Here is a 26,208-nt window from a genome sequence, read left to right as displayed (position 1 = left end):
TCATGGAAATGGCATGTCCATATTACATGTGTATTGTGAATTAGTTTAGCCCTAGCAATATGTAAAGATTTTCTTATCCATAAGCCAATGGTTTCACACTCATCTCCTGGATGGCCACTGTCCTGCAGAGTTTAGCTCCAACATGTTCCAAAACACCTGCCTAGAAGTTTCTTGTAATCCTGAAGACCTTGATTAGCTAGTTAGGTGTGTTTAATTTGCTCTGTTAGACAGTGGCCCTCCAGGAGCCGAGTTTGAGACCACTGCCATAAGCCATTTAGATGACTCAGATCTTTCCATTGTTTTGTTTTGCCTGCAGTGATTAAAATTCCATTAGCTCTTGAGATTCAAATAACCAGATGAATGCTTATTTTTTGACCCACATAGATCCAGTTTAATATATTTGTAATGGATAGATGGTGTGTATTTCTCTTACTCCAGCATTATTCGGATGACTTTTCAACCCTGTTATTCTACCCAATTATTCTTCCTCTTACCAGCCGCGTTCTCTTTTGGAGAACTGTAGGAATGGGTCACAAAGTTTTTTATTTTATTTGTAAGTGTTGGGGTTGGTAGATGGATGGAGGCTATCAATAATGCTGCTGTTGAAGTATGTGAAAAGTTTCCACCAGAATGTTTTTTGGTGCGTTTATATCGGATGCATGCTAAAATTATATTCTAAGAGTCATTCTACAAAACTGGTGCCATTTGTGACCCTCATTTATAATATCGTATTTATTGACTGTAACAGCAGTTAATGCCAAATTTAACTAAGCGAGTAAGCGTTAATACAGACAACCTTTCTAAATCTGGTAACTTTATTTTACTTTTTTTATTTGTCTTTCATTATGACTATGCCCTCTCATCAATGCTTCTAACGTATCCTTGCTACATCTGTAAATATAGCCTACACATTTTGATGAGAACAACAGTTAGAATTTAGTCTTTATTCTCTCTATATATACTTGTATATTGTGTTATTAATAAGGCTTAAAGTTGTGTCTCCAGGTTGTGCATTTACACTGTTAGTCACATTTTTCCCTTTTTGTATGTACTATTCGATACTATTCCATAAATAAATAAAAATACTAAATTGAAGGATAAAATCATTGTTTTCAAGAAGCGAGTTAAAGGATAAGTTTATCAATTGTGACCCTGGATCACAAAACCAGTCTTAAGTAGCACGGGTACATTTGTGGGAATAGCCAACAATACATTGTATGGGTCAAAATTATCAATTTTTCTTTTATGCAAAAAATCGGGAGAAGATCATGTTCCTTGAAGATATTTTGTACATTTTTCCTACCGTAAATGTAGAAAACATTTATTTTTGTGAGTGAATGCAGCACAATCGCGAACATAGATGGACAACTTTAAAGGCAATTTTCTCAAGGTTTCGATTTTTTTGCACCCTCAGATTCCATATTTTCAAATATTTGTATATCGGCCAAATAATATTGTCCTATCCGAACAAACCATACATCAATGGAAAGCTTATTTATTCAACTTTCATGTGATGTATAAATCTCAATTTCAAAAAAATGACCCATAAGACTGGTTTTGTCATCCAGGGTCACAATTTATCTTATGTTGTTATGATTTTGAGTAAGGTTAAAATGTCAACCCTGTTTCCAGGATATTGGTCAATTACCATGCTATAGTAAATAATTGAAAGTTGATATTTATAGAAATATCATCATTCAATTCTGAGAAGCCCCTTATAGTTTCATGACTTTGAAGACTTTGAAGGCTTGTAATGCCAAATTAAATTGTAAACTTTATCAAACTGGAAAATGCACCCATTTCATAGAATGATCCATGCTTTCCTTGGGTTTTCACTTTTTAAAACAGTTTGTTAAACTGGTGTTTAGACTTTCAGAGGTGGATTAAGATTATTCTGTTTGTCTTGCAGTCTTAAATGATGGCTAAAGTATACAGGTCATAGGTTTAGGATTAGCATGCAAAATGTATGAGCAGACTGATGTAGCTGTGCTAAAACAAGAACTTTAGCCCAGTCAGGGTTGTGCAGGTTTAAGTAAATCTCCTGTGTTTAGAAGAAAACCTGCTGCACATGGTATGGTAATGACAGCAGGGCCAAGTGAGTCAGCTGACAGGAACCAGAAGGATTGTGACATTTATTTCCCTGGATGATGGAGAACAGATGCTTCTGGTGTGCTGCCAGCTTTTTTGTCCAGTACACAAAGTGGCTTACCGGAGCAAAAGAGGGAACATAATGCACGATGGGCACCAAGGACTGTTCCTTGTTGGAGTGACAGCTTATTGCATTAAGATACAGTATCATCCCAGCTGGTGAATATGTGCAGTGCGATCTAATGAGGTTAATACCTGGAGGGCATAGGCATGTCTGCAACCAGGTTGTTTTCAGCCAGTCGCCTTAATGGTAAATTCCATGCAACTAATGGAGTCAAAAGAATTATAATTATGAGGTCCGAGCACATGGATGGCCAAGCGAATTTGATTTTAATGAAGTGGAAAACGCGTAGTTCTAGCTGATACACGAGTTGTGACAATAGAAGGGGCGTGTTGATTTGAAACATCGTCTTGAATGTGTGACATCGAAGTAACAAATACTTGACAGACTCGGATGTATGAGTTTCCCGGGTGCACTTTAAGGCAGCATATTTAGTCTGATGCAGCAGAAAAATGACAATGGTGACTGATGGATGACACCACACGAACAGGTACATAGGCTGATACCCTGAGCTGTGATGTGAAAGTCAGCAGACAGTGAAGAACATTTCAGATTGTTTTTCCCAAAAAAGAAAATTGTTGTCATTTACTCACCTCCCATGTTGTTACAAATCTGTATGACTTTGCTTCTTTTTTTCTGTGGAACACAGAAGATATTGTGAAGAATGTATAAACTGTTTATGTTCATATTATGAAAGTCAGTGGCGTCCAAAGTAACAATGGGCAATGATTTGCATTATATGGACTAATTTTGACATTTTCATCAAGTTTTTCAGACAATTTTGATATATATGTTATGTGTATTTTGTTTATATGAATATGTGTGTTTGTGTGTTTTACAGAAAAAGAAAATCTTACAGGTTTAGAATGACATGAGAGTAAGTAAATGATGTAATTTTCATGGGTAAATACATGCATTTACGAGCCCTCCAAACACTTGTGCACTAGTAAAATATCTGCTAGAATATAATGAAATATTTGCAGTTTATATGTTGCTCGCAATATATTTTATTGTGTCAGAATACATAAATTACATTTGAATGATCTTTAATGCTTTAGGTTTTTGCTGGCATATGATATGATAGTAGTTATGACCAAAATATTACTCCTTGACTAGCCAAAATTTGACACCTTGGTGCTGGATAACAAAGATACCAATTGCTCCGAACTAAGCCAGAACTGTGGTTGACAGTATGGGGCATGCAGGCAGCTAATATATCAGGTCTGCCTTTAAACGGAAACAAAGCTCAAAGATTAATGCACTACTAGGGGATAAAAAACCTTGCCAGAGGCCTTGTCAGATAATTGACAAAATGAAGAGTTCACAGATGTAATCCTGAATTTAGCAGTGGGATTAGTGCTTGCATTAAAGTTTATTGAGCTCCCACCACAGGTGTTTAGCATTCAGCGCTCATTCAGTGGGAGTTAATTTGCATTTGCCGCCATTTTTGTCAGCAAGCTTAGCCCTGGGGCCTCTTGAACTTTTTCCCGGTGTTGGAGTCACGCGCATTCAGATCTGAGGCCTCGTTGGATTTAAGATTTCAATCCTCGCCTGCTCGCCACTCGTCCTGTCTCATTTATCCTGAGAATCGTTTCACTTTGCTCAGTTCTTTTATGACGCGGCTTTGGGGTTTTACAAAAAGTGCTGCATTGACTAAACGCAGGATCCAGATAGCCTCAGGGCTTTACCTGTGTGCAGAGCCATTTTAGTGAGGTCATGGCTTTACTATTGATTTTGTGCTGAGAAAGAGGGATCCTGGGGGAAACCCTGTGGACTGTCAAGGATGATGGATCGATGTGGTCAACATCAAGGTACGCAGAATTATGTGGATATCCCATGGCAGTATCCACACCATATGGTTATAAAGGCCAGTGTTCTCAGCTTCCAATTGTAAAATTATAGCAAATGAGGACAGACGAATTCAGATTGGAACTAGATTATGTATAGTGCTCACTGATATGTTGTATTCTAAGTGTGACAAATGAGCCTGTGTGGTGTGTATGACAGAATCCATCGCAGTGGGAGGAGAGACGGGTTATACAAAGACAATCTTCTGCTTAGGGGCTGCACCATCCGAAACACAGAGGAGGCTGTAGGAATTGTCATCTATGCAGGTACGCTGCCTTCTATCCAAACCAGGACAGGAAACGTCCACTACTAATTTCCACCACATCTCAAATTATGAATTGTTTAACAGCTCTTATTGTCCAACTAAGTTCATTTTATTGCTATCCCCAAAAATGAATAATTTCACACACTGGGTAACCGACAAATTATGCAGCTTATTGGAAATGGTGTGCAATTAAATATTTTGTTCAAAAGTGATATTTACATTGATTTTCTTTATTTTCTTCACTTGTAATGTGTTATTCACTGACAATTATTTTTTATTACTTTTGATTCAACTTTATTAGTAGTCAGAATTATTGATTGTGGAGGAAATCTGTGTAGATGGTAAGATATAATGAAATGGTTCATGATTATCATTAATGTCTATTATAGTTTTTTTATGTATTTTTATCTTGGATTTTGGTATTTTAATATTTTAACTTTTTTATTTTTTTTTCATATTTTAATTTTTTAATGTGTGACAAGAATACAACAATATCTTTGCATATGGCATTTAAAAAGAAGCAAAAATAAGTAAACTGCTATTAAGTCAACAAAGAACAACTTTGTTAAAATGTGCATTTTACTGTTTCCTGTAATTTCATGTGTACAAACATGCCCGAATTGTTAAATGATTGGTCATCTGTCTGGTACAGCTCATATTATATTGACAGTGTTTTGTTTTGTACCGATTCTCAGGTCATGAGACAAAAGCAATGCTGAACAACAACGGCCCTCGTTATAAACGCAGCAAACTTGAGCGGCAGATGAACGTAGACGTATTCTGGTGTGTCATTATCCTCCTAGTCATGTGCCTCTTTTCCGCCATTGGTATGTAACCCTTTGCATCAATAGTTTTTTCTAGAAAATATAGTATTGTAAGGTATTAATGTTTTCATGTCTGAGATTTTTGAAGTTGTGTGTGTTTGTCGGCTATTTTAAATAGCCTAAACTATCACCAACTATCTGTATAATATTAGTTACTCTACTGTTAGTTACTGTTTTGAGTCTTACTGTTACATCATGTGAAGCTGCCAGATTCATCTATCATGAATAATCGTTTGCTTCCATCAAGTCCTAAATAAAAACAACAATTTTTTTTAAACAAGATGAAGTATTCAGTTAAGCATATGTCTATTTTGGGCACCATTTCGTACTGCCTAACACGACAACAAACCTCATTGGTTCTCGTACGTCAAACCAACCTGCTTGAGCTTCTGTTTACCAGATCTTATGTGTGAGTTGATGAATGTTTATATGTGAATAAAAGCCTAAATTCAGTCTGTTCATCATATAAAGTGATTGTCACTTCAGAAAATTTGGACTAAACTGCTCAATTCATGTGGATTAGTTTTACAATCTCTTCATGAACTTTTTGAAGAATCAAAGTGTCAGTTGCGTACTGTAGCTGTCAACGGAAGGACAGAAAAGTCTCCGATTTCATCAAAAAGATCTTCATTTGTGTTCCTAATGCCTGTTACCATGATAAAAATACTCTTACAGCCATAGATGAATGTATCTGATTTGAGGAAGCGTTGGATAGGAAGTAGTGGTTTAACTGTTTTGGTTTCCTTAAACATTTTTAGACTGCTTTCAGTGTCTCTTGAATAGCAATACCCATGATTCCATTTTACCTGCTTTATATAGTCAAGTGTTTCTCTCAAACCTTCTTTAGGTCATGGCCTGTGGGTGTTTCAGTACGGAGATAAGAGGCCCGTCTTTGACGTCCTGAGCCCAGAAGGAACAGACTTATCTCCAGTGGTCTCAGCAGTTTATCTCTTCCTGACCATGATTATAGTATTCCAGGTAAATTGCAAGTGGTGTGAGAATGTTACAATGTGCTTCAGATTGTGTTATGTAGAACAATTCCAAATTCCATTTGAAGAAACCATTCGATTAAACAATGTCACAATTTTAATTTTGGGATGAACTGTTCCTCAAATTCCTGTCTTATTAGTTGAAATGATAACCCTATGAATCTACACCAAACCTCTCTGTTTCTCTTTCTCTCTGATGCAGATGCTGATCCCAATCTCACTCTTTGTTTCCATTGAAATAGTGAAGATATGCCAGGTATACTTTATCCATCAGGACATGGAGCTGTATGATGAGGAAACAGACTCTCACCTCCAGTGCAGGGCTCTGAACATCACAGAAGACCTAGGCCAGATGCAGTACATTTTTTCTGATAAGACCGGCACACTCACAGAAAACAAGATGGTGTTTCGCCGCTGTACCGTGGCAGGAGTCGAGTACTCGCATGATGCCAATGGTTAGGATTATCAGTGTCTTCTGTGCCCAAACCAAGGGCTATTATGGTTCTGTGGACACAACATTAATTCTCTGTTAATGAGCAATATGTTGTATAAATAGTAATGCCGTCAATCAATGTAGAATGTAACATTTTTATCGAATGAAATGCTGATTAATGCATTTAATCACTTTGATTTGCAATTAATGACATATATCAAAAAGCCCCCAAAATGAGTATGACTGTAGAGATTTATTTCTAGATTTATTTATTCAATAAGGGTGATTTAAATTTCTCAAAAGTGACAGTTAAGCCATTTATAGTTACAAACGTTTTGATGCCAAATAAATGTTGTTGTTTTTTTTACTTTCGAATTGTCAAAGAGTCCTGGAAAAAAATGGTTTCCACAAAATAGTAAGCAGCACAACTGCGTGCATTACTAATAATGAGAAATGTTTTTGTGAAGGATCATGTGACACTGAAGACTGGAGTAATGACTGCTGATAATTCTGCTTTGCCATCACATGAATGAAATAACTTTAAAATATATTAAAATAGGAAACAATTATTTTACTTTATAAGCATTAAAAACTTAAAACATAAATACTATATATTTGCTTGGTCTTCTAAATTAACATGCAACTTAAGCAACCCTAATAAGTAATAACTAGATAATTTAATATTGAATGTATTGCTGGTTCACTCCCACTACAGCCTGTGCCCCAAATAGATACAGGATTAGTATTAAGAAAAGCCTTAGGTCTTCCATGAAGCCCTAAAGTTACGTTTCAATCAGTCTAACAAAGTGTCTTTCCCACAGCGAGGAGGCTTGCTATGTACCAGGAGGTGGAATCAGAGGAGGAGGACTGTACATCTCATGGTGGAACTCTCCCACGGCGGGACAGTGTCACCAGTCACCAGAGCGGAAAAGTGGTGTTGCGATCCCAGAGCACCAAATCTCACCGTCGCACCGGGAGCAGAGCCGAAGCCAAACGGGCCAGCATTCTGTCCAAACACACTGCCTTCAGTAGCCCTATGGTTAGCAAGTGCATCCATTCCACATTAAGCTGTTCATGTGTCGCTCAGTAACCCAATGCTTACTCATTTTTTCCATTTTGTTTGATCCGTTTGACAGGAGAAGGACATCACTCCAGATCCCCAGCTCATGGATAAGGTCAATGAGTGTAGCAGTCAAATGGAGTTCATGCGTTTTCACACTCAGCCCCTGAACCAGATCCCCCCTGACCAGTGTGACATCTTCGACTTTTTCATCGCCCTTACTATTTGCAACACTGTTGTTGTGTCCTCACCCAATCAACCCAGACAGAAGGTAAGCAAACAGTAGGGATGTGCAGAACGACTAATTCCGTTTTCATAATGACCAAAGTAATTTACCAAGAGCAGCGAAAATTAGCGTCTGGTTTAAGACGTGTTTTTTTTGTGCAGTAAATAATGGCGCAAATACCAGTAAATTGACTAGCCCACACATTAGTAAATCTCCTTGCATGATTCATTTTCATTTCAGTCATCATGGAAACTCCTACAAATGCATATGCAATAAGGTCAGCCACAACAATAACCCTGTCCACGCCTTTTCAGCACTAATTTTTCAATGCGTGCATTTAGTAAATCCTGTCAGAAGTTTATTTCTAATGCCAAAAGAGGGTTTGCACTGGTGCAAGCTGTTAGTAAATCTGGCCCTAATTGTGCAAAAAAAGTGTAAATGACTACTATTTCCAAATCAACTAGTAGCCGCAGTATCATTTAATCTACTAGTTTTGCACATCTCTAGAGGACAGGCCACTAGGAATTAGCTGGAACTGACATTCACAGCGTATTTTAGCTCAGAACTGAATGTGAGTGTGATGTTTTGGCGCACTTAACTTCCTGTGGTTTTCTGCTATGTTGAGTAGGAGCAACTTCCTGTTTCTGTTGAAGATGTGTGGCCTACCCTTCATTGTGTAATCTTTACCCTCTGAATTTATGGCATGAGATTCCAGCGAAACCCACCCTGTCTGTTGCCATCTGCATACTTATAATAAGTGTGTTTGTAAGTTTAGGTTGATGCTGCAATCAAAGACTTATCCTCCCTTCATGATACAAATCCGAGCTTAAACTGAGTGATTTGCATTTTGTTTTTAAAGAAATTGATGCTTGATAAACTGCTTAAAGTTCTGCTGTAATTCAGCCTTCTCTATTAACATGCAGTTTCTTAAACATTGGGGAAACTACATTTTAAAAATTAATAATCTCCTTTCCGTGGTAGCCTTTGTCCAAGTAACATCCTGATTGTTATTACATACCTGCAAACTAGTCGCTTTTCAGCGAAATTCGCCATTTTGAATCAAAATATGTCATTTATGTCAATCGTGTAGATCTGATGAGTTTTTTTTCGGGGCTGTGGTGGGGGTGGGGGGGGCATGATTACTGAATGATTCAGCATTTTGAACAAATCTTTTGTATGAATGACTCAATGACTCGCTAATTAAGACGGTCACTTGCCGCCATCTATTGGCGGTTAGTTTCATGGTGCTTTTTTTTTATTTGTATATTCAAACATTTATTTTCAACAATCTCATAACATTATTGCAGTTGTAATTTTGCTGTGCAAATTATTTAATTTGATGGGTAACTGCCCTATAGTGTAGTATTATTATTATTATTATTATTATTATTATTATTATTATTATTATTATAATAACTGAATTTATTGATCAAATGTAAGAATTTGACCCTAAAGATCATACATTTAATAAGGTAATAAAAATTCTCTTTATGAAAATAAATAACACTCTGGGGTAAATATCACACATTATGAAGATTTAAGTATGTACAATCTGAAAATATTGCTTCAGAATAAATATATTTACACCACCAAAAAATCCCCCCCTCCCGTACATGGTACAGTACAGACAATTTGCTGTCCCCAAATGTACTGTCCCCCCCTTGTACTGTCCCCCCATCCGGAGACATGTCACCTTTTTCACCACTGTTGAGTTTGCAGGTATGTTATTAGCAATTCTCATTTTTGCAATTACTTTTAACCAATTGATCTCAAAGTGCTTTTTAGTGAATATAGTCAGTTCACACATGTTTTTTATTTAAGTAAAATAAAACTATAAACACATTTATAAAAATATCTATCCATTACTTAATAATTTCATAAATAATGTTTCTTAAATAATTAAAGAGTACCTTTCATTTAAAATAAATGCCACTTGTTAGATATTAAGTTTTAAACAAGTGAATGAATGTTAAGTATGCTTAAGTATTCAAATATTTCTTGTGGTCACCATATGTGCGATAAAAACATGGAATGAATCTTCCCAGTTTGGCTGCCATATTAAAAAAAAAACTGTTGCATGACTTTTTAAAGTGATCATGCACAAATATTTAAGGAGTTTTATTTTGACAATATTCTTTGGATCTTATCAAGGTGCGTCGCTTCGAGTTGAAGTCTCCAGTGAAGACCATCGAGGACTTCATCAAGCGCTTCACTCCAAGCCGCCTGACCTCTGGCTCAAACAGCAGCAGCTCCTCCAGTCTGACCACCAACCGCTCGTCCTCCCATAAAGTGGGCTGCAGCATGCTGTCCTCCCCTTCAGCCGAGAGCACGCTCACCAAGCTGAACGAGGAGAAGCGCCCGGAGCATGACCTGCAGCATGCCTTCAGCCCCGTCCCACCCAACTTTGAAAAAACAAAAGCTTTGGCTCAAGATGAATGCGAGCTCAGATATGAGGCGGAGTCACCGGACGAGGCAGCTCTGGTTTATGCAGCCCGGGCTTATAAGTGTGCTCTCGTTGGACGTTTACCAGATCAAGTGACCGTGGAACTTCCACACTTGGGCAAGCTGAGCTTCGAGCTTCTGCACACACTGGGGTTTGACTCCACAAGAAAGAGGATGTCAGTGGTGGTAAAACACCCGCTGACTGAGCAAATTACGGTCTACACCAAGGGTGCTGACTCGGTCATCATGGATTTGATTAGACCAGCTGCAGGTATGTTAGCATTGATGTGCACACTGTTCCCACACCTTTTCTAGGGTTTAAAATTTGGGCTGCTCCATTCTGATGCATTGAAGCGTATGTTTAAAATATAAAACAGTGACATGGTCCAGCTTGAGTCATGTCACAATCCCAATGCCCCTTTCGGTCCCTATAATACAAAAAGTTCAAAAGTTTGGACTCCATGGGGTATTTTTTTTATTTTATTTTTTTATGTATGTGCTTACCTAGGGTGCAATTATTTGATTATAATTTTTTATAGTATTACACAATATCCATACATAATATTTTCAATTTAAAATAACTTATTTCTATTTTATATTTCAAAAAATTTCAGCAGCCATTTTCTAGTCTTCAGATAACATGATTATTTAGAAATCTTTCTTTATATGCTGATTTGGTGCTCAAGAAACATTTCTTATTTTTATCAATGTAGAAAACAGTTGTGCTGCTTTAAAGGTTAGTTCACCCTAAAATGAAAATGAAGTCATCATTTACTCTACCTGGTGTTGTTTTAATGCCATCAGCCCATCTTTCTTTTTCGGACCAGTAAAGGAGAATAATAAAAAAAAAAGTCCAGTTTGTCCATATAATGGCAGTGAATAGTGACCAGCATCAAGCTTTTTATAAAAAGACACAGAATACAACACAGATTACAGATACAGATTTTATATCACAGAATATCTGGGTATACGATAGGTTTTGTTGAAATTACATGCATTATTTATTGAAAATCCTGACCTTGGCCGTTGGTCTTCTGTGCTCGACTGCGCGTTTGTGCTTTTTTTATTATTATTAGAATTTTTTCTTATTTGGATAATATAACAATGTAGAAGTTTCACTGATACTTTTAATCAATTTAATGTTGCTGAGTAAATTGTTTTATTTTAATCATTGTTTTTAAACAAACTTTAAATGCATCCCACCCACCTTGAGTGTGGTGCATTATTTTTCATTAATTCAACGGCCCGTTGTCAATTATTGATTTTTTACAACCCAGTAATCACAACAAAAACATTATAATTTATAACATCTTATTAAAAAAAAAATCTGTCTAATTGAAATTTGGAAGCTATAGTTTTGATATTGATTCCCATTCATCTTTAAAATACACTTTCCATAATTGTCACCAGCTATAATTTCAACTGTCTGTAACTTTAGAATTATTCATTTTATTTATTAATGCCTCTTCTCTTTTATATTTGGAATTCAGATTAACAAACGTTTGGCATGCTGTCAAACATCCCCCCATATGAAATGAATCAAATATTCTGGGTTAGTTTATTTTGATGTTCAGTGTTGATTATGCTTTAGAATGCTTGTTGATCGTTTTAAAGTTTTAATGAAGTCTGTGTTTTCTTTTCCATGTCCCAGTTAGACAGTGCATGAGGCCTATTCCAGCAGAATTAATGAATAACGGCTCACGGCCAAATGGCCGAAAGTCATCTGATTTCTTCAGAACATTAAACAGATACTTTTTTCTTTTCCAAGAAATTAAAAGAGCTGGCAATCATCTACTAAGAGCAGACAGTGAGACGGTGAGATTAGTTTTTCAGGATATGTTTTGAATTTGTCATGTCTTTGGAGTGCTTAAATTGGCCCCTGTTTTTTGATTTACACAGTTGATCAATGCTGATAGACATTTAATTCCCAACATAGTCAGCATGGTAAGGTCACGTCCCCGTCGTCCCCTTCACCCAAACATCTGCTGGATGGCTTCCAGTTTGTTCCTCGCTCTTGATGTAGCCACGGGTTTTAGTGGTAATAAACTATCCTAATGGCATAGGTAGACTTGTTAGTATTCCAGGCACGAGAACCGCCTCAGTTCAGTTTTCTCTAATGCTGTGGACAAAAATGACTGAACAGAAGTACTACATACATAGCCCTGTGCTTTATATCTAAATGTCAATGCGAGAGCATAAAAATAGAGATAAAACTATGGCTTAGAATAGGTCACAAGCAGTCTAGTTGCTCAACTTTTTTGAGGAAAGAGCAGAATAAACCAGAGAATGTGTCGTTGTTTTTTTTTTTATTTATTCACTGTGGTATGTTGCCAATTTACAAAATGAGCAATAAATTGTTTGCTTTTGTAAAAGAAAGAAATAAAAAAACACTTACATGTGTCAAAATGACAGTTCGAGAAGCCTAAAAAGCATTTTTTGTAAAATAATTCATGCTTAATTTATTTGAATATTTTGGTAATATTTTTCAATTGTCACGTACAATTAGGGGTTCTAGACGGACACATTTCTGGTTATTCGTCGCCGACTGCAGAAAATCATATTATTTTGTCTTGTATTATAGTAAAAATATCTAAATACACTTAAATCAAGATTAATTTACTTAATATCTTTGCAGTGTTGCTCCATTTCAACTTTTTTCAGCACTGCAGATTTTGCAACTTTGTTTAATTTGCTTATAAACGAGTGATAATCTTCTTGTGAATTAAGACAAAATATTTATTTAAGCTACAGTCTATAAATAGTATTAATAAAACAGTTGCTTCTCAAGTAAATGTATTGTTTCAATGATGTTTAACTCAAGCCGTGTCTCAGACAGCGCGTGAATACTGAATTGAGCTCTTCATGTCGTCTTGTGATTGAAAAGACAAACTCGCACAAAGTATCCTAGTAAACCTAATCAGTTATGTCTTAACTAAATGCAAATAGTTGAGAAAGAAAACGCATGTGTACAGTATAGTAATCTCTATTGGATCTGTGCAGGTCTTAGACAGCAGGAGGATTATTAGGCTGCTGTAACTTTGTGTTGATAAAGCTACAAAAGAAAGAGAAAACCACTCTTGTAAGAATCTTTTTTTTTAGTGCATTGAAAATTGAGATTGTGCTGACTTTTTCCGGCTATATGGACCATAAGTATTTCTTGTCGAAGTAGTTAGGAAGTTTCCTCTCATTTGCTCTTTCTTGCATGTTTTTAGTTGGCAGTCAAGAAATGTGTTTAGAGACCTAGGTTTTTTAGTGTCTAGCCTATGTGGGGTTAGTTGGCATGAGCCTGCAAACACACACCCAGACTGTGCCTCACTAACAGACTGGGGATTATTTCATGCACGACACACATGCTAAGTATATTTTCCTGTACTTTTGAATCCAGAACCACTGTTCACATCTGGGTGTGGGCTTCCAAATTAGCACAGTGGACCAACTGAAGGTACAATAGCTTCTTTCAGAAGCAGTGGGACATTTTCCATGCTTGTCTAATGACACAATGTGCAAAAACAGTGTTGCACATTGTTTTCACCAGTAAATTGTTACTTTGAAGTTATAACTTCATTGACATAAAGCAGCTTTGACCATGCAACCATAAAGATTTGGAAAAATCAAACAGTACCTGTGTGTTTTCAGTCATTATGTAACATGCTAAAATGAAGCACATAGACGAATGTTTCTGAATGTTGGAAAGAACACCATGTTTTGCTGTGGAAATGGCAGTAATTTCCGTCTTTCAGTAATATGACACTGGTGCATAATTTTTATTTTAGTGAGTAACATTTTCTCTGGTTACATTTCCAGACTAAAGCTGTTAGTTAATATACAATCCATTATGACAGCCAGGTCTAGGTATTTTGTGTTGTTGCTGTTGGCATTTAGTTTTTGGTGGTGTCTTGTTTTAGGTGTCTCGGTTTTAGTGGTGTTTTTTTTTTTTTTGTTTTTTTTTTTGTTTTTTTTTGTTTGTTCTTTTTTGGTATGTTGGTTTGTTCAGTTTTTGGTGGTTTAGTTTTTACTATTTTGTTTAGTTTTTCATCTGGTTTTGTTTTCTGTTAAGTTTTTGGTGTCTGGTTAGTTTTTTTTTGGTTGTTTATGGTGTTTTATTTTTTAGGTAAGCTTTAAAGGCAAATATATTATTATTGATGTTTTTATGGGGGTTTTTTTAGTTGAAAATTTTATTTTTATGGGTTTTTTTTAGTTGAAATTTTTATTTTTTGTTTGTTTAATAAAAATGCTTTCTCCTATCATAGTTTTATGTAGCCTACATAGCGCTAAGCCATTCATAGGTTGACTTAGTATGGTGGTTTTGTGTTAATTTGATGACATTGATACCGTTTTCACTCTTTGGATGGTCATGTAAGGGAATGATATGGGGATTTAGTTTACCTATAGAATCATTAAGAGCATTTAATACCTGAGTCATCAGTCTCTGGAAAAACAGGTCCAGTCGTCTCAGTTGCAGGGGTGGTGATGAATCATTCTGTGAAAATGTGAGGTTTGGCACCCTCATCCTGGCTGACGGTCCTCCATGTTGGGAAGTGATCATCCCAAACAGTTTGTTCTGGTCTTAAGTCAGAAAAAGCTATGCACTGAGCAATAACGCAGGAGCGATAAACCTCAGAATGCAGAGTTATCCTGTTAACCTGTCAAAACACTTGTTGAGGAAGCCAATGGGCAACAAAGAGAACCAACCTTAAAGTGGCTGAAGTGATTGCTTTAGGCTGTCTGCTTAAATTGTGTTTTTCTGATGAATTGCCTAATTCTCTTGTTGCTTTTCTTTGTTTTTGTTTTGCAGATGATTGCAAAGGAAAGCGACAAAGGAAAATCTTGTATAAAACTCAAAACTACTTAAATCTTTACGCTGCAGATGGCCTCAGAACGCTTTGTATTGCCAAAAAGGTAACTGTGACTTTCATTAATAATAAGATAATTATATTGAAAGGGCTGTCACTTTTATGTTTAAATTTAGAATAGTTAATTATATACAAAACACAAACAAAAAATCAATGCTTTTGATGTACATAAATTCCAGTAAATAGTAAGACGTGATGCAGTGGGCAAAGGATATAATATAATAAAGTATATACACTTACACAAATAAAGTTAATTAATTGAATTACATTAATTTGGGTTATATTGATGTGCATTTAATTTGATTTAATTAATCAACATATCATTCAATTAAAATCTTTAATCGATTGAAAGCCCTAATTTTTATTTTCACATAACACTTTTTGGGTTGTCTTTATGGATAAAAACTAAGTGTTTGCCTTGGAAAAAGTGTTTTTGCACAGATGGTTTACAAGTGTGTGTGTGTGAGCTTTTTCTGTGTATCAACAACCATCTCTCTCACTCTCTGTCCATCATTCTCTCATCTCTCTTTCTCTCTCCATATCTTATGGATGGTAATATATGCTCTCACTCTCTTCTCTGACTTGTTAACCCGGTGTCCTGAGCTACTTGTGGGAGTCTGGTGTGATAAGATGTGGTGTTCTTGTTTTGTTTTCCCCCCAAAAAAAATTCACCAAACATTCACATGCTCACAATGACTTACAGATTTCTGCTGTCAGAGACTTTTAACCAACAAAACATGTTACTTTTTTCTCTCAATTTCTTAGTAACACATTTCCAGCTAACACTGGTTTAATAAAAGTATGAATATTTTTTTTTTTAAATTTGACATGCTTCACAGCCACTGTTGATAAATAGTCACCTTAACAGAAGGGAAGCTTTGAACAGCTCGGGCACAATTATTTTTCACACGATTAGTTGTGAAATCATACATAAATGGAGCTGCTTAAAGTTTAACAAGCCTCTTATTGTTAGTTTTATTTTCTCCACTTGTTTTTTAAGCCAGCAACCAGAATGCCTTATTGCGTTCTTCTCTCTTTTTCCTTTTTTCTCTTCAAAACTTTTTTTTTTTGTAGTACTACTACAGTTTGGCAATCACTGCGTTATCCATACTCGTTTATCACAAATAATATTTATTGAACATCATTGAGCTGATTTTACACCTCTATCTATCAGTGATATGATGATAGTTTTTGTTTGGTCCAGGTGCTCAGTAAGGAGGAGTACGCCAGTTGGCTACAGCGCCACCTGGAGGCCGAGACTGCCATACAGAAGAGGGAGGAGCTGCTATTTGAGTCTGCATTACGACTAGAGACCAACCTCCAACTTCTAGGTAGAAATAGTTCTTAAAGCACTCTTAGGGCCCTTTCACACCTACCTTGTTTGGTCCGGACTTTCTGACTTTTCAGTTTGGTACGAATGAAAATTACAGGTGAGAAACCTACCCCGGACCAATACTTTAATTGAAGTATGGTCTGATTACATAATAATAATAATAATAATAATCGCATGATTGCTTGCAGTCTTCTCCTCCTTTCCTGCCGGCGACGATAAAATGTTCGCACGACGAAAAAAGAACAATACAGTTGCAACGATAGGCTATGCGTCTGTTCATTCATGTTGTCAAAGTTACCTGCCGAATTGACAACACCCTGACGTCAGACGCACGTCCATTTACAAACCAATCAATGTCAAGATGCAGCCCACATAGATGATGACGACAGGACGCAAACATATCACGTAAAGTTCTTTAGTGCGCTCGCATAATTGCAGTGTGAAACCAAACCAAAACTTTCTGAAAGTATAAAATGCATCAAAACGTGAACTTTGGTTCGGACCTTGGAGCGGAATATTAGGTGTGAAAATCACAGGACTTATTTATGCCCAGTGTTAATATACATCTCAGGATTCAAAACACAAGTGGTTGGTGCCATACACCAGTGGTTATATGCATAAAACCTTTCTTTCGGTCTTTTTCAATAGGAGCAACAGGTGTTGAGGACAGACTTCAGGATGGGGTCCCCGAGACTATCGCCTCTCTGAGGAAAGCAGGGCTTCAGATCTGGGTGCTGACAGGAGACAAACAAGAGACTGCCATCAACATTGCCTATGCTTGCAAACTGCTGGACCCTGAGGAAGAGATAATCACTCTTAATGCTGACTCACAGGTACACCCAACATGCACTGCTGCAGTCTCTTCTTATGGGCTCTGCTCTTTCTCATCACTTCCTTCTCCCTCTGGTTGCTGACTGAGTGAGGATTCAGTCTGCATCTGATGACTATTTTGATATGCGATTGATCTGTTGATTATTTCTTTAGTTAACCATTAAATCAGATTTCACCTCTCCAAACAATATAAAAGTTGAGGACCACAAGCACATCTGTTTTGAATTCAGAAATCACTAAATTTAATTAGTGAACTGATTCATTGTAATTTTAAATGTTTGGAAGAATCGATTTACTGAAATGTTTCAGAATTCCCAATTGTTTAAAGACAATAACAATTACTCTTAGACTGCCTACTCCAGCTGACACTCAAATTTTAGGAATGCTGCCCAGTCCCGCCTACAACTACGGGGTTTGGTAAATGTTTAATATCAATTCTCACAAGGGGTTGAAAGCCCTTTATAATTCTGTTTTATCTAAGGAGGAGTTTGTTTTGATCTTGTTTAATTATTCATTCTCTGATTTGATTATTGTTCTTGTTTTGCTTTTTGCTACCAGAATGACAGAAATGTCTGAAGGTATTGCCCATAACCTGTAGGCCTGATTGTGCCGGTTGAAAACCCAAACCGTAGTTCCATTTCTGCCACTATTGTACCACTGTTGGTTTTCGTCCCCTAGGGGCCATTTATTCATTTATTTTTTATTTTTTATTGCTATAGATCTAACTGATCTCAATTTCCTTTGTTATTTGAAGGTCAAATTAATTGTTTAAGCTTTAAGTATGCAAAAAAGAAAAGTGAATTAGTGGTAGGCCAATATTTGCAGCTTTTTAGTTATTGGCACGGCCAGATAATAAGTTATTCTCTTTGACTGATAAGTGCCAAAAGCGGGACCGTTATATTGACAGCGGCAGGACTTTTGACAAACAGATGCTCCTATTCTCTGACTTCATTAGTTCACTATATTTGTTCAACAGTTCTGTCTAATAAATTTTGTCTATACAATTAGCATTACCTGAGCTTTATTTAAGGAGTGTTTGTTATAGTGTTTACTTCCTTTTTAGTCATGTTTGTAACAATTTCTTTATTTGCAAAAAATATATATTGTAAAAGGATTTAAAAAAAAAATTTTATTGATTCATTTTCAAATAATTTATAATTTATTCTAATTTTGTAAATATTATGTGAAATAAAAATAAATGTAATTGCAGCATATAATATCACACTATTTCATTTAAAGATAGTAAGTATCTCATATTAGCTTTATATCGGTCATCGGCCACCCTGCTCTAAGATTGTACCATCAAAATATCCATATCGGTATCAGTAAGCACTAATGAAAATATATGTTGTATATTATTTTATATTTTGGATACTTGAAATATTAGCTATGAAATTAGCCTACACTAGATAAGAAGTTGGCTATTTTATTCCAAAAATGTTTAAAATGCAATTTCTTCCACATAATATTTTAAGCAAAATACGTTATTTGAGATGTGGTAAAAAAAAAATCAGATTGTTAATTCAGGGGAAAAAAGAGAGAATTCTTATATGGTTCATACAGTATGTATTCACTGTTGGATGTTGTTAGTAGATACATTTAGCAAACTTATACCAAATTTGATCTGCATAATGTATCTTCTTTAGACCAAAAGTGTCTATAGTTGAAAAAACACCCATATACCAAACTATATCTGTATTCGTCAGCATGACATTGTCCACTATTAGACTGTAGATATCACAAAAGCTCATTCAAGTCAGTCCAGCTGTTGACGTTTCATTTTGTTTCCTTCGGGAACACGTGAAGCATCCGCATGAGTTTTGTTTTAAAAAACAGAGTTGAGCATTGGCACATTCTCAACAACTGTCTCTTATGTTTGGTATGGTGGTGGCCAAAAGGGTGATCATGATGGACTGGAAGTCCATTGTACCACCCAGCTTTCATAAATGGCTGGCTGAAATGGTTGCTGCCCTCAAGCTCGAAAGGATCCTGTTTTCTAAACCTGATGCTTCTAAAAAATTTGATAAAGTCTGGGGCCCCTTCCTTATGTATCTTTCTAAGAGTTGAAATATGTTTGGGCATTTATGTAATATGGATGACTTGTCTCTTTTATTTCTTCACTCCATTGTCAAAGTATTATTTTTTTTTTTTTTAAGTTTGATTAAGTGATTTAAAGTGTAATTTCCTTCTCTCTGTCTGGTGCGGGTGGGGGCGGGAGATGGGGGTGTTTTTTAATTTTATTTTATGTATAACATTTTTTTTGTAACTATTTTGTGAGACTTGGATATGTTTTGTGTTTGTATAAAAAACTGCTATAAATAAAATGTAAACAAAAAAAACAACAAAAAAAACAGTTGTCACATACTGTAGGAATGTCTAATCACTGACTCGTTGCAAATGCATTAGTCATAACTTTCTCCTTGCTTAAAGGGATAATCCACCCAAAAATGAAAATGTTATCATTTACTCACCCTCATGTTGTTCCAAACCTGTATGACTTTTTTTTCAGTGGAACACAAAAGATATTTTAAAGATTGATGTTATTACTATTCAACTAAAAAGAAGATATTTTAAGAAATGTCTGTCTCTGTGTGGACTCTTACCAGGAAACCTGTGCTGTATTGCTGGAGAACAGTTTGCACTACATCCAGGCCAAGTTCCTCTGCAACCCTCGACCAGATCCTCAAACAGCTAGAGACTATGCTGGCATCCACTTCTCTTCTCCAGTGTGTTCCCCGGCCTCTTCTGGCCACTCCAGTCCGTTCCTGGTGCACCGGCTAGGTTTGGTGATCGACGGCCGGACCTTGGCCTACGCACTGGACAAGAGTTTGGAGGACAAGTTCCTGGCGGTGGCTCGAAGTTGCCGGTCCGTACTATGCTGTCGTTCAACGCCCCTGCAGAAGAGCATGGTGGTCAAGTTGGTGCGCAACAAGCTCAAGGTCATGACATTGGCAATAGGTAAATAAATGACTGTATTGGTTATTTTTATTACGATTCTCTCCTATCTAGTGTTTGTTGCAACTGCTTAATCAACATATCATCATTCAACTGCGTTTTTAACAGTATTTAGTTTAGTTGAATTTGTTTGATGAAAGAGAACTACGTTTTTAAAGTCCAATATGCAGCTGATGGGCCCTTAGTGTTTGTAAACATCACACAACTGCAAACTAAGACAATACACACAAATAAACTTCATTGTTTTTCACAGAACTAATGCTGGTGATTTAAAAGGGATAGCTCTCCCAGAATTGAAGATGCCATCAGTTACTCACCCCGTCGTTCCAAGCCCAGAAAATGTTTCCATGCTCTTTTCATGCAGTTACATAAAACAAACAGAGACTGAAGCCGTGAAAGCTCCAGAAAAGAGCACAAAAGCACCATTAAAGTAGTCTATGAGAGGAAAAAGACAAGTTTTTCACAGAAGCAGTGTATTACAACCCCCTTTATGTAACATTTATGATGTTACAAAAGATTTATATTTCAAATAAATGTTATTCTTTTTAACTTTTTATTCCTCAAATAATCCTGAAAAAAATACATCCGTTTCCACAAAAATATCAAGCAGCGCAACTGTTTTCAACATTAATAATAGAAGGAATTTAATAGAAGAAATATTACTTGAGCAGCAAATCAGCATGTTAGAAAGATTTCTAAAGGATCATGTGACACTGAAGACTGGAGTAATAGCTGCTTGATAGTAAAGCTGAATATTCACAGGAATAGATTCTAATTTTAAATGTATTGTATGTAAAATAGCAAGAGAGCTTTTCCATGGTAATCCAAGTTTTTATACTAACCAGCCGCGACTGCAATACGCAATGATTCTTTTTTAGAAATATAATTTTCGACATTGAGGCTGGAACAACATACAAAGTATGACCATGATTATCCCAAGTAGGCTACTGTTTATATGCTTTTTTTAATGTTAAAAAAATCGAATGAGTTTGAATATCATTTGAAAGTGACAATTCACCTCAGATCAAGGAAACAAGAATGTTCAAACTGTCAACTCAATGTGAATAAACGAGTGTATTCAATGACAAAAATTGTATTAGTCACTCGGTATGTATTTGTTATAAATATTATTATTATATATAATCAAAAGCTTTGTGAGTTAAGTTGATCGTATAGACCATTGGTTGCAACGGTTCTACAATCAACTTAGGCTTACGATGCTTTTGGAGAAAACAGCCCAGATTGCTTTGTTCACGCATCTGACTAATCTGGTTCTTTGATATCGGCTGACTGATTCAGTGGGAAGATTATACAATATTTACATTATTATGCACTGCTAAAGTTGTATGTAGAACTTTTACATACTTTTTTCAAAGCTTCAGCCTCCATTCACTCTAATTGCATGGAAGAGCACGACCAGTACAAAAAAAAATGTTCATTTGAGATTGGCAGCAAAAAAAGAACAAAGTCATACAGGTTTGAAAAGATTTGAGGCCGAGTAAATGATGACAGAGTTTTCATTTTTGGGAGAACCATCCCTTTGAGCAATAAATGTTGTTTTCTTTGTAAGAAGCACAAAAAAAGTACAAGAAACTACAAAAAAAATGTATGCTACCCATATATCTTCTTTTCTTGTAGTTTATTGTACTTTTTGCTCAGCAAGTGGAATTTGGAGATTAATGGTACCAATGTTGCCAAGTAAACATTTCAGTGGTGACTGGATAGCACTTGTCTGTCCTTTCCCCTGCGAAGAATGCCACATTTACAAGCCTACGCAGCACTCTGGCTAATTATCCAGATGGCTTTAGGGAGAGAGAGAGATGCAAGGTGCATCGAGACTGAACCACCTGCCTGCTGGACGAGCGGGTTACCTCAGGTCATACCCCTGCCGTAAAGATTTTGTAATTCATTTATGCCTCATGAAAAGAAAGGAGCAGATTTTCTGAAAATTAACTGTCGTTTTGGATGAAAATGTGCGTGCAAGCCCTCAAAAGACCCTCAGCAGTGGTGTAAATAAACTCCTTTGCCTTTGAAATTGACAGACTCCCTTACAGAATGAATCAGAGCCTTGTCTCTAATAAACAAACTTATATGGTGTACAGACACGTTCGCAGCAGATGTTACCGGTTCTCACGCTAAGCTTGTTTGCTTTGTTTGGTGTACTTCAAATAAAGGTGGTCTTGTTGAATTTGGCTGCCATGCTTGTTTGTTTCAGTTTAGACAAAGGCGACTGACGGTCTCAGCGGGCTTTTACTTTTCTATATACTTCAAAGCCTACTAGATTTTTAGCTTGAAAGTCAGCTTTTGATGATAGCTTGGGGTCAAGTCTGCACTGCGCCTTATGCCTCAGGCTACAGAAGATGATTTTAAAAAACCACCTCGAGGCAGATTCAAAGGTCCAAAACAAACATCTTTGAAAACATATTATGTGTTAACTGAAGTACACTCTGCCTCTCACCATACAGAAGATTTAAATGCTGTCAATTTGGTTCATAGTTATGTAACTTATGTTTAATCCTTGTTTATATTTTCTTTCAAAAAGGCCACACCTTTATTCTCGTGTTTATAATAGTGTTCACACTTGATTTTAATTATAATATAATAAAAAATCCAAAAAATCTCACTAGCAGTTTTCCTGCGATCAGATATTCTGAAAAATTAAGTCTTTCAGGCTGTTCTGACTTTGTATACTTTTTTTTCTTTTTCTAACTGCTTGTTCACAATCAAACACACAAACCTTTAATCCACTCTATCAGTCTAACCCAGCTTAAAGCTATATAACCATTAAAATTGGAGGCTTTCAGACAGCGTTAAGCCAACATTTTGTCTTTGTCCCGTTTTCTTGTTGAAGTTTCGGTTTAACAGTGTGCATCATGTAGTTTTAGTAGTTAATTTGTAACATTTAGATCTTTTACGGTTCAAACGTTGCTATATGAATTTGCAGCTCAGACTTACCAAGCTTAAACTGATTTATGGCATGCAAAATTTAGCATGACCGTCCCCTAAATCTTGGGTTTCTGTGTGATTTGACTTTGTAGTACATTTTTCAGACTATAGGTGTGTAAAAGGTGACATTGATGTAAAGTCATGTCACCCCGTTAATGTCATTCTGGTTTATTTCTGAAAACACAGCTTGCTTCTGGCCTCTTTCGCGTTTAATTTATGTTGTTTATTTCTGCCAGCAGAGCACTTTGCTGCTGATGCAATGTTTGCATTAATGCAGGTTGACATTGTGCAAAGTGAACAGGAATGAATAAATCCTATACCTACTCTCTTGACCTCTCTTTTTCTCATTCGTCCTAGGTGACGGAGCTAATGATGTTAGTATGATCCAAGTGGCTGATGTAGGGGTCGGAATCTCCGGACAGGAGGGCATGCAGGTGAGGAGAAACTGAAAGAACAACAGGAAGTAATGTTGTTTATAAGAGGATGTGGATGGAAGAGATGACTGAATTCTGGCTCAATCTAGAGCATACAGTGTGAGCAAAATGTAGGCTCTGCCTCAAGTGTAGAGTACAAGAGGAATGAACAATTGCAAAGCAGGACTGCAGAGTTAATGCACCAAAAAAATGGATATACATAATTCATGTTTTATGAAGATGTTTTGGCCAAGATATGAAGAGACAGTTGATAAATGGTACCTTACACCAGTGGTTCGCAACCGGTGGTTTACACCCCAATTATGAGTTGTAGATCTCATAAATTCAAATGATAAGATGCAGTTAACAGTATTATTGAGTATAGTTACATATTTTCATGTTACCTTCTGATGCATAAAGTACAGTTATAACTCAAATGTGCGGTTTATTTTATTTATTTATTTTTGTACGTTCCTAAATAAGTGTGAGTTGCTAAACAAGGACTATAACAATTACCACAGTAATGGGATTTTATGTGTTTGACAAATCTGACAAACACTTTTTTGCTTGCATATTTATAACCATCGTGATCCAGGATAGGATAGTAAAATACACTAAAGTTTGGGGTCAGTTACAGTTTTTAATGAAAGAGGTCACATAAGCTCAACAAGGCTGAATTTATTTGATCTAAAATACAATAAAAACAGTAATATTGTGAAATATTTTATTCAAAGTTCAAAACATTAGAACTTTCAAAACAACAGAATTCAAATCAACTGTTTTCTATATTAAAGCTGCCGTCGGGAATTTTTTTTTGATCATATTCAGTGAAATTGAGACTATAATCTGACAGAACAACATAAATAAAGTGGTTTTAGAAAAAAACCCAAGCATCTAACTCCACCTGGAGAGTGTTATTTGTTTTGCAAAAATCCACCACTCCCGGATCATCGGGTCCAATCAGCGCAGGGGGGTGAGAGATCTGACTGTCAATCACATGTCGTGCACACGCCACCCTTCGCGCACGTTACAATCACATGCACACGCCTGAAGTTCGCGCAGTAAGGAAGAGTGATGGCGGAAAAGATTCCAATTCCTCGGTTAACCTCAAGAGCTAGGAGGACAAAAACAACACAGGAAAAAGAGAACGAAAGAAGTAAAGAAAGAAAACGACCGTGCCCGTAAATAAACCAGGATCAACATCGGATCGGCATTTGAAAGGTGGAGAGATTTACGTGATTTAATTGGGTTCAAGCTGGATGCAGAGCTTGCAACATTTCTTCTCGACAGGTAATTGTGCTTCATCAACCAGTTACTTTATTTCTTAGTGTTAAATTAGTAATCTAAGTATGTTTGCCCAAATGTGTTGGTATGGATAGCTAACGTTAGCACTTGTTGGGCAGGTTCGTTAGCTTTGTTTGCACTGAAATCAGTGTGAACGTAGGTGGATAAACATGTCCAGACGAAGGGATAAAGTTCGGTTTTTTGTAAGAATCAATGCTACTCTATCTTTCTTACGAGAGTAAGAACAGTAGTAAAGCTACTGTTATTGTATGTGCTATCTGACTAGCTCCAAATACTCCATGGTGTTGATGGATGCTGATGAGACGGGCGCGTTCACAGAAAATCTGTTGCACGCACTGACGAGCACGAACTTAGTGGGAGGGTATTCGTTGATAGTGGGGGAGGGACATGAGAGTTGTAAACGTTCAAAATTTTGCCTAAGTCCACTCAATCTGCCAGACTTGCCGACTGCAGCTTTAATATATTTTAAAATGTAATGTATTCCCACTTCAGAATAAGACATTTCTTAAGACCTGCTTCTTTGTGCTGCTATTTTTGTGAAAATTGTGAGGCATTTCTTTCAGGATCTTTTGATAAATTGAATTTAATTGACCTTAAAGTTTTGAACGGTATGTAGTTTTGTACATTTTTTATATATATATATATATATATATATATATATATATATATATATATATTAGTGTGTGCTATAAAATGCTAGTTGATAAAGAGTTCAGCAAGAATGTGAAGTATAAAGTTCATCCGTTTCCAAGCTTTATTTTAGGATATTTTCCTCGAGTTAATAGTAGTGTATTAACTTCCCACTTGATTTAAAATCTGGGTCCTGAAGCAGAACCGGTAGACAATCACTGCCTTGTACAACCTTTTTTTTAAATGGACTCTTCCACTGATATATTGACCCAATCCTTTTCTTAACGGCAGTTAACCTAAATGCACTGTATTGCAGTGGCAGCAGTCTGACTTTTAGGTGACTTGAAGCATATGGCTGCATCAGCGCTTCATTTATATCCACTTGTTCGTCTCTGGGATCCGCAAATCTCATTCTGGTTTCTCAGAAAATCTCAATGTTGCCCACAAAACACTTACCCACCCCCCTCTGCCCCGTTCTCAGTGGCAAGCGTACAGAATCTTCTGAGGTGAGAAGAGAGACAGGAAGCGCCATGAGCTCATCTGTCTCATTAATTAATTCAGAGAAAGATCTGGACGCAATGAGGCGCCACTCTCCGCTGTGTGCCAAAGCGCTCTTCTTATCTGAGATCTCTTTGAGGCCAGCATT

General features: G+C 36.5%; 1 protein-coding gene across 1 annotated transcript in view; it reads left to right on the top strand.

Moving 5' to 3' along the window:
• atp10a (ATPase phospholipid transporting 10A) overlaps nt 1-26,208 on the top strand; it is a 56,513-nt gene that overhangs the window by 19,477 nt on the left and 10,828 nt on the right. Inside the window, exons 4-15 of the mRNA XM_077198422.1 lie at nt 4,217-4,323; nt 5,018-5,149; nt 5,994-6,124; nt 6,338-6,590; nt 7,390-7,607; nt 7,705-7,899; nt 10,006-10,567; nt 15,092-15,195; nt 16,354-16,480; nt 17,131-17,315; nt 19,920-20,271; nt 23,572-23,648. Coding sequence (XP_077054537.1) covers nt 4,217-4,323; nt 5,018-5,149; nt 5,994-6,124; nt 6,338-6,590; nt 7,390-7,607; nt 7,705-7,899; nt 10,006-10,567; nt 15,092-15,195; nt 16,354-16,480; nt 17,131-17,315; nt 19,920-20,271; nt 23,572-23,648 — 2,443 coding nt within the window. The remainder of the gene's footprint in view (nt 1-4,216; nt 4,324-5,017; nt 5,150-5,993; nt 6,125-6,337; nt 6,591-7,389; nt 7,608-7,704; nt 7,900-10,005; nt 10,568-15,091; nt 15,196-16,353; nt 16,481-17,130; nt 17,316-19,919; nt 20,272-23,571; nt 23,649-26,208) is intronic.

Source organism: Siphateles boraxobius, unplaced genomic scaffold, assembly GCF_051911475.1.
Source record: "Siphateles boraxobius isolate OS27281-9 unplaced genomic scaffold, OSU_SipBor_1 41, whole genome shotgun sequence".
NCBI classification, from domain to species: Eukaryota; Metazoa; Chordata; class Actinopteri; order Cypriniformes; family Leuciscidae; genus Siphateles; species Siphateles boraxobius.
This window is presented reverse-complemented; position numbering and strand designations above follow the sequence as displayed.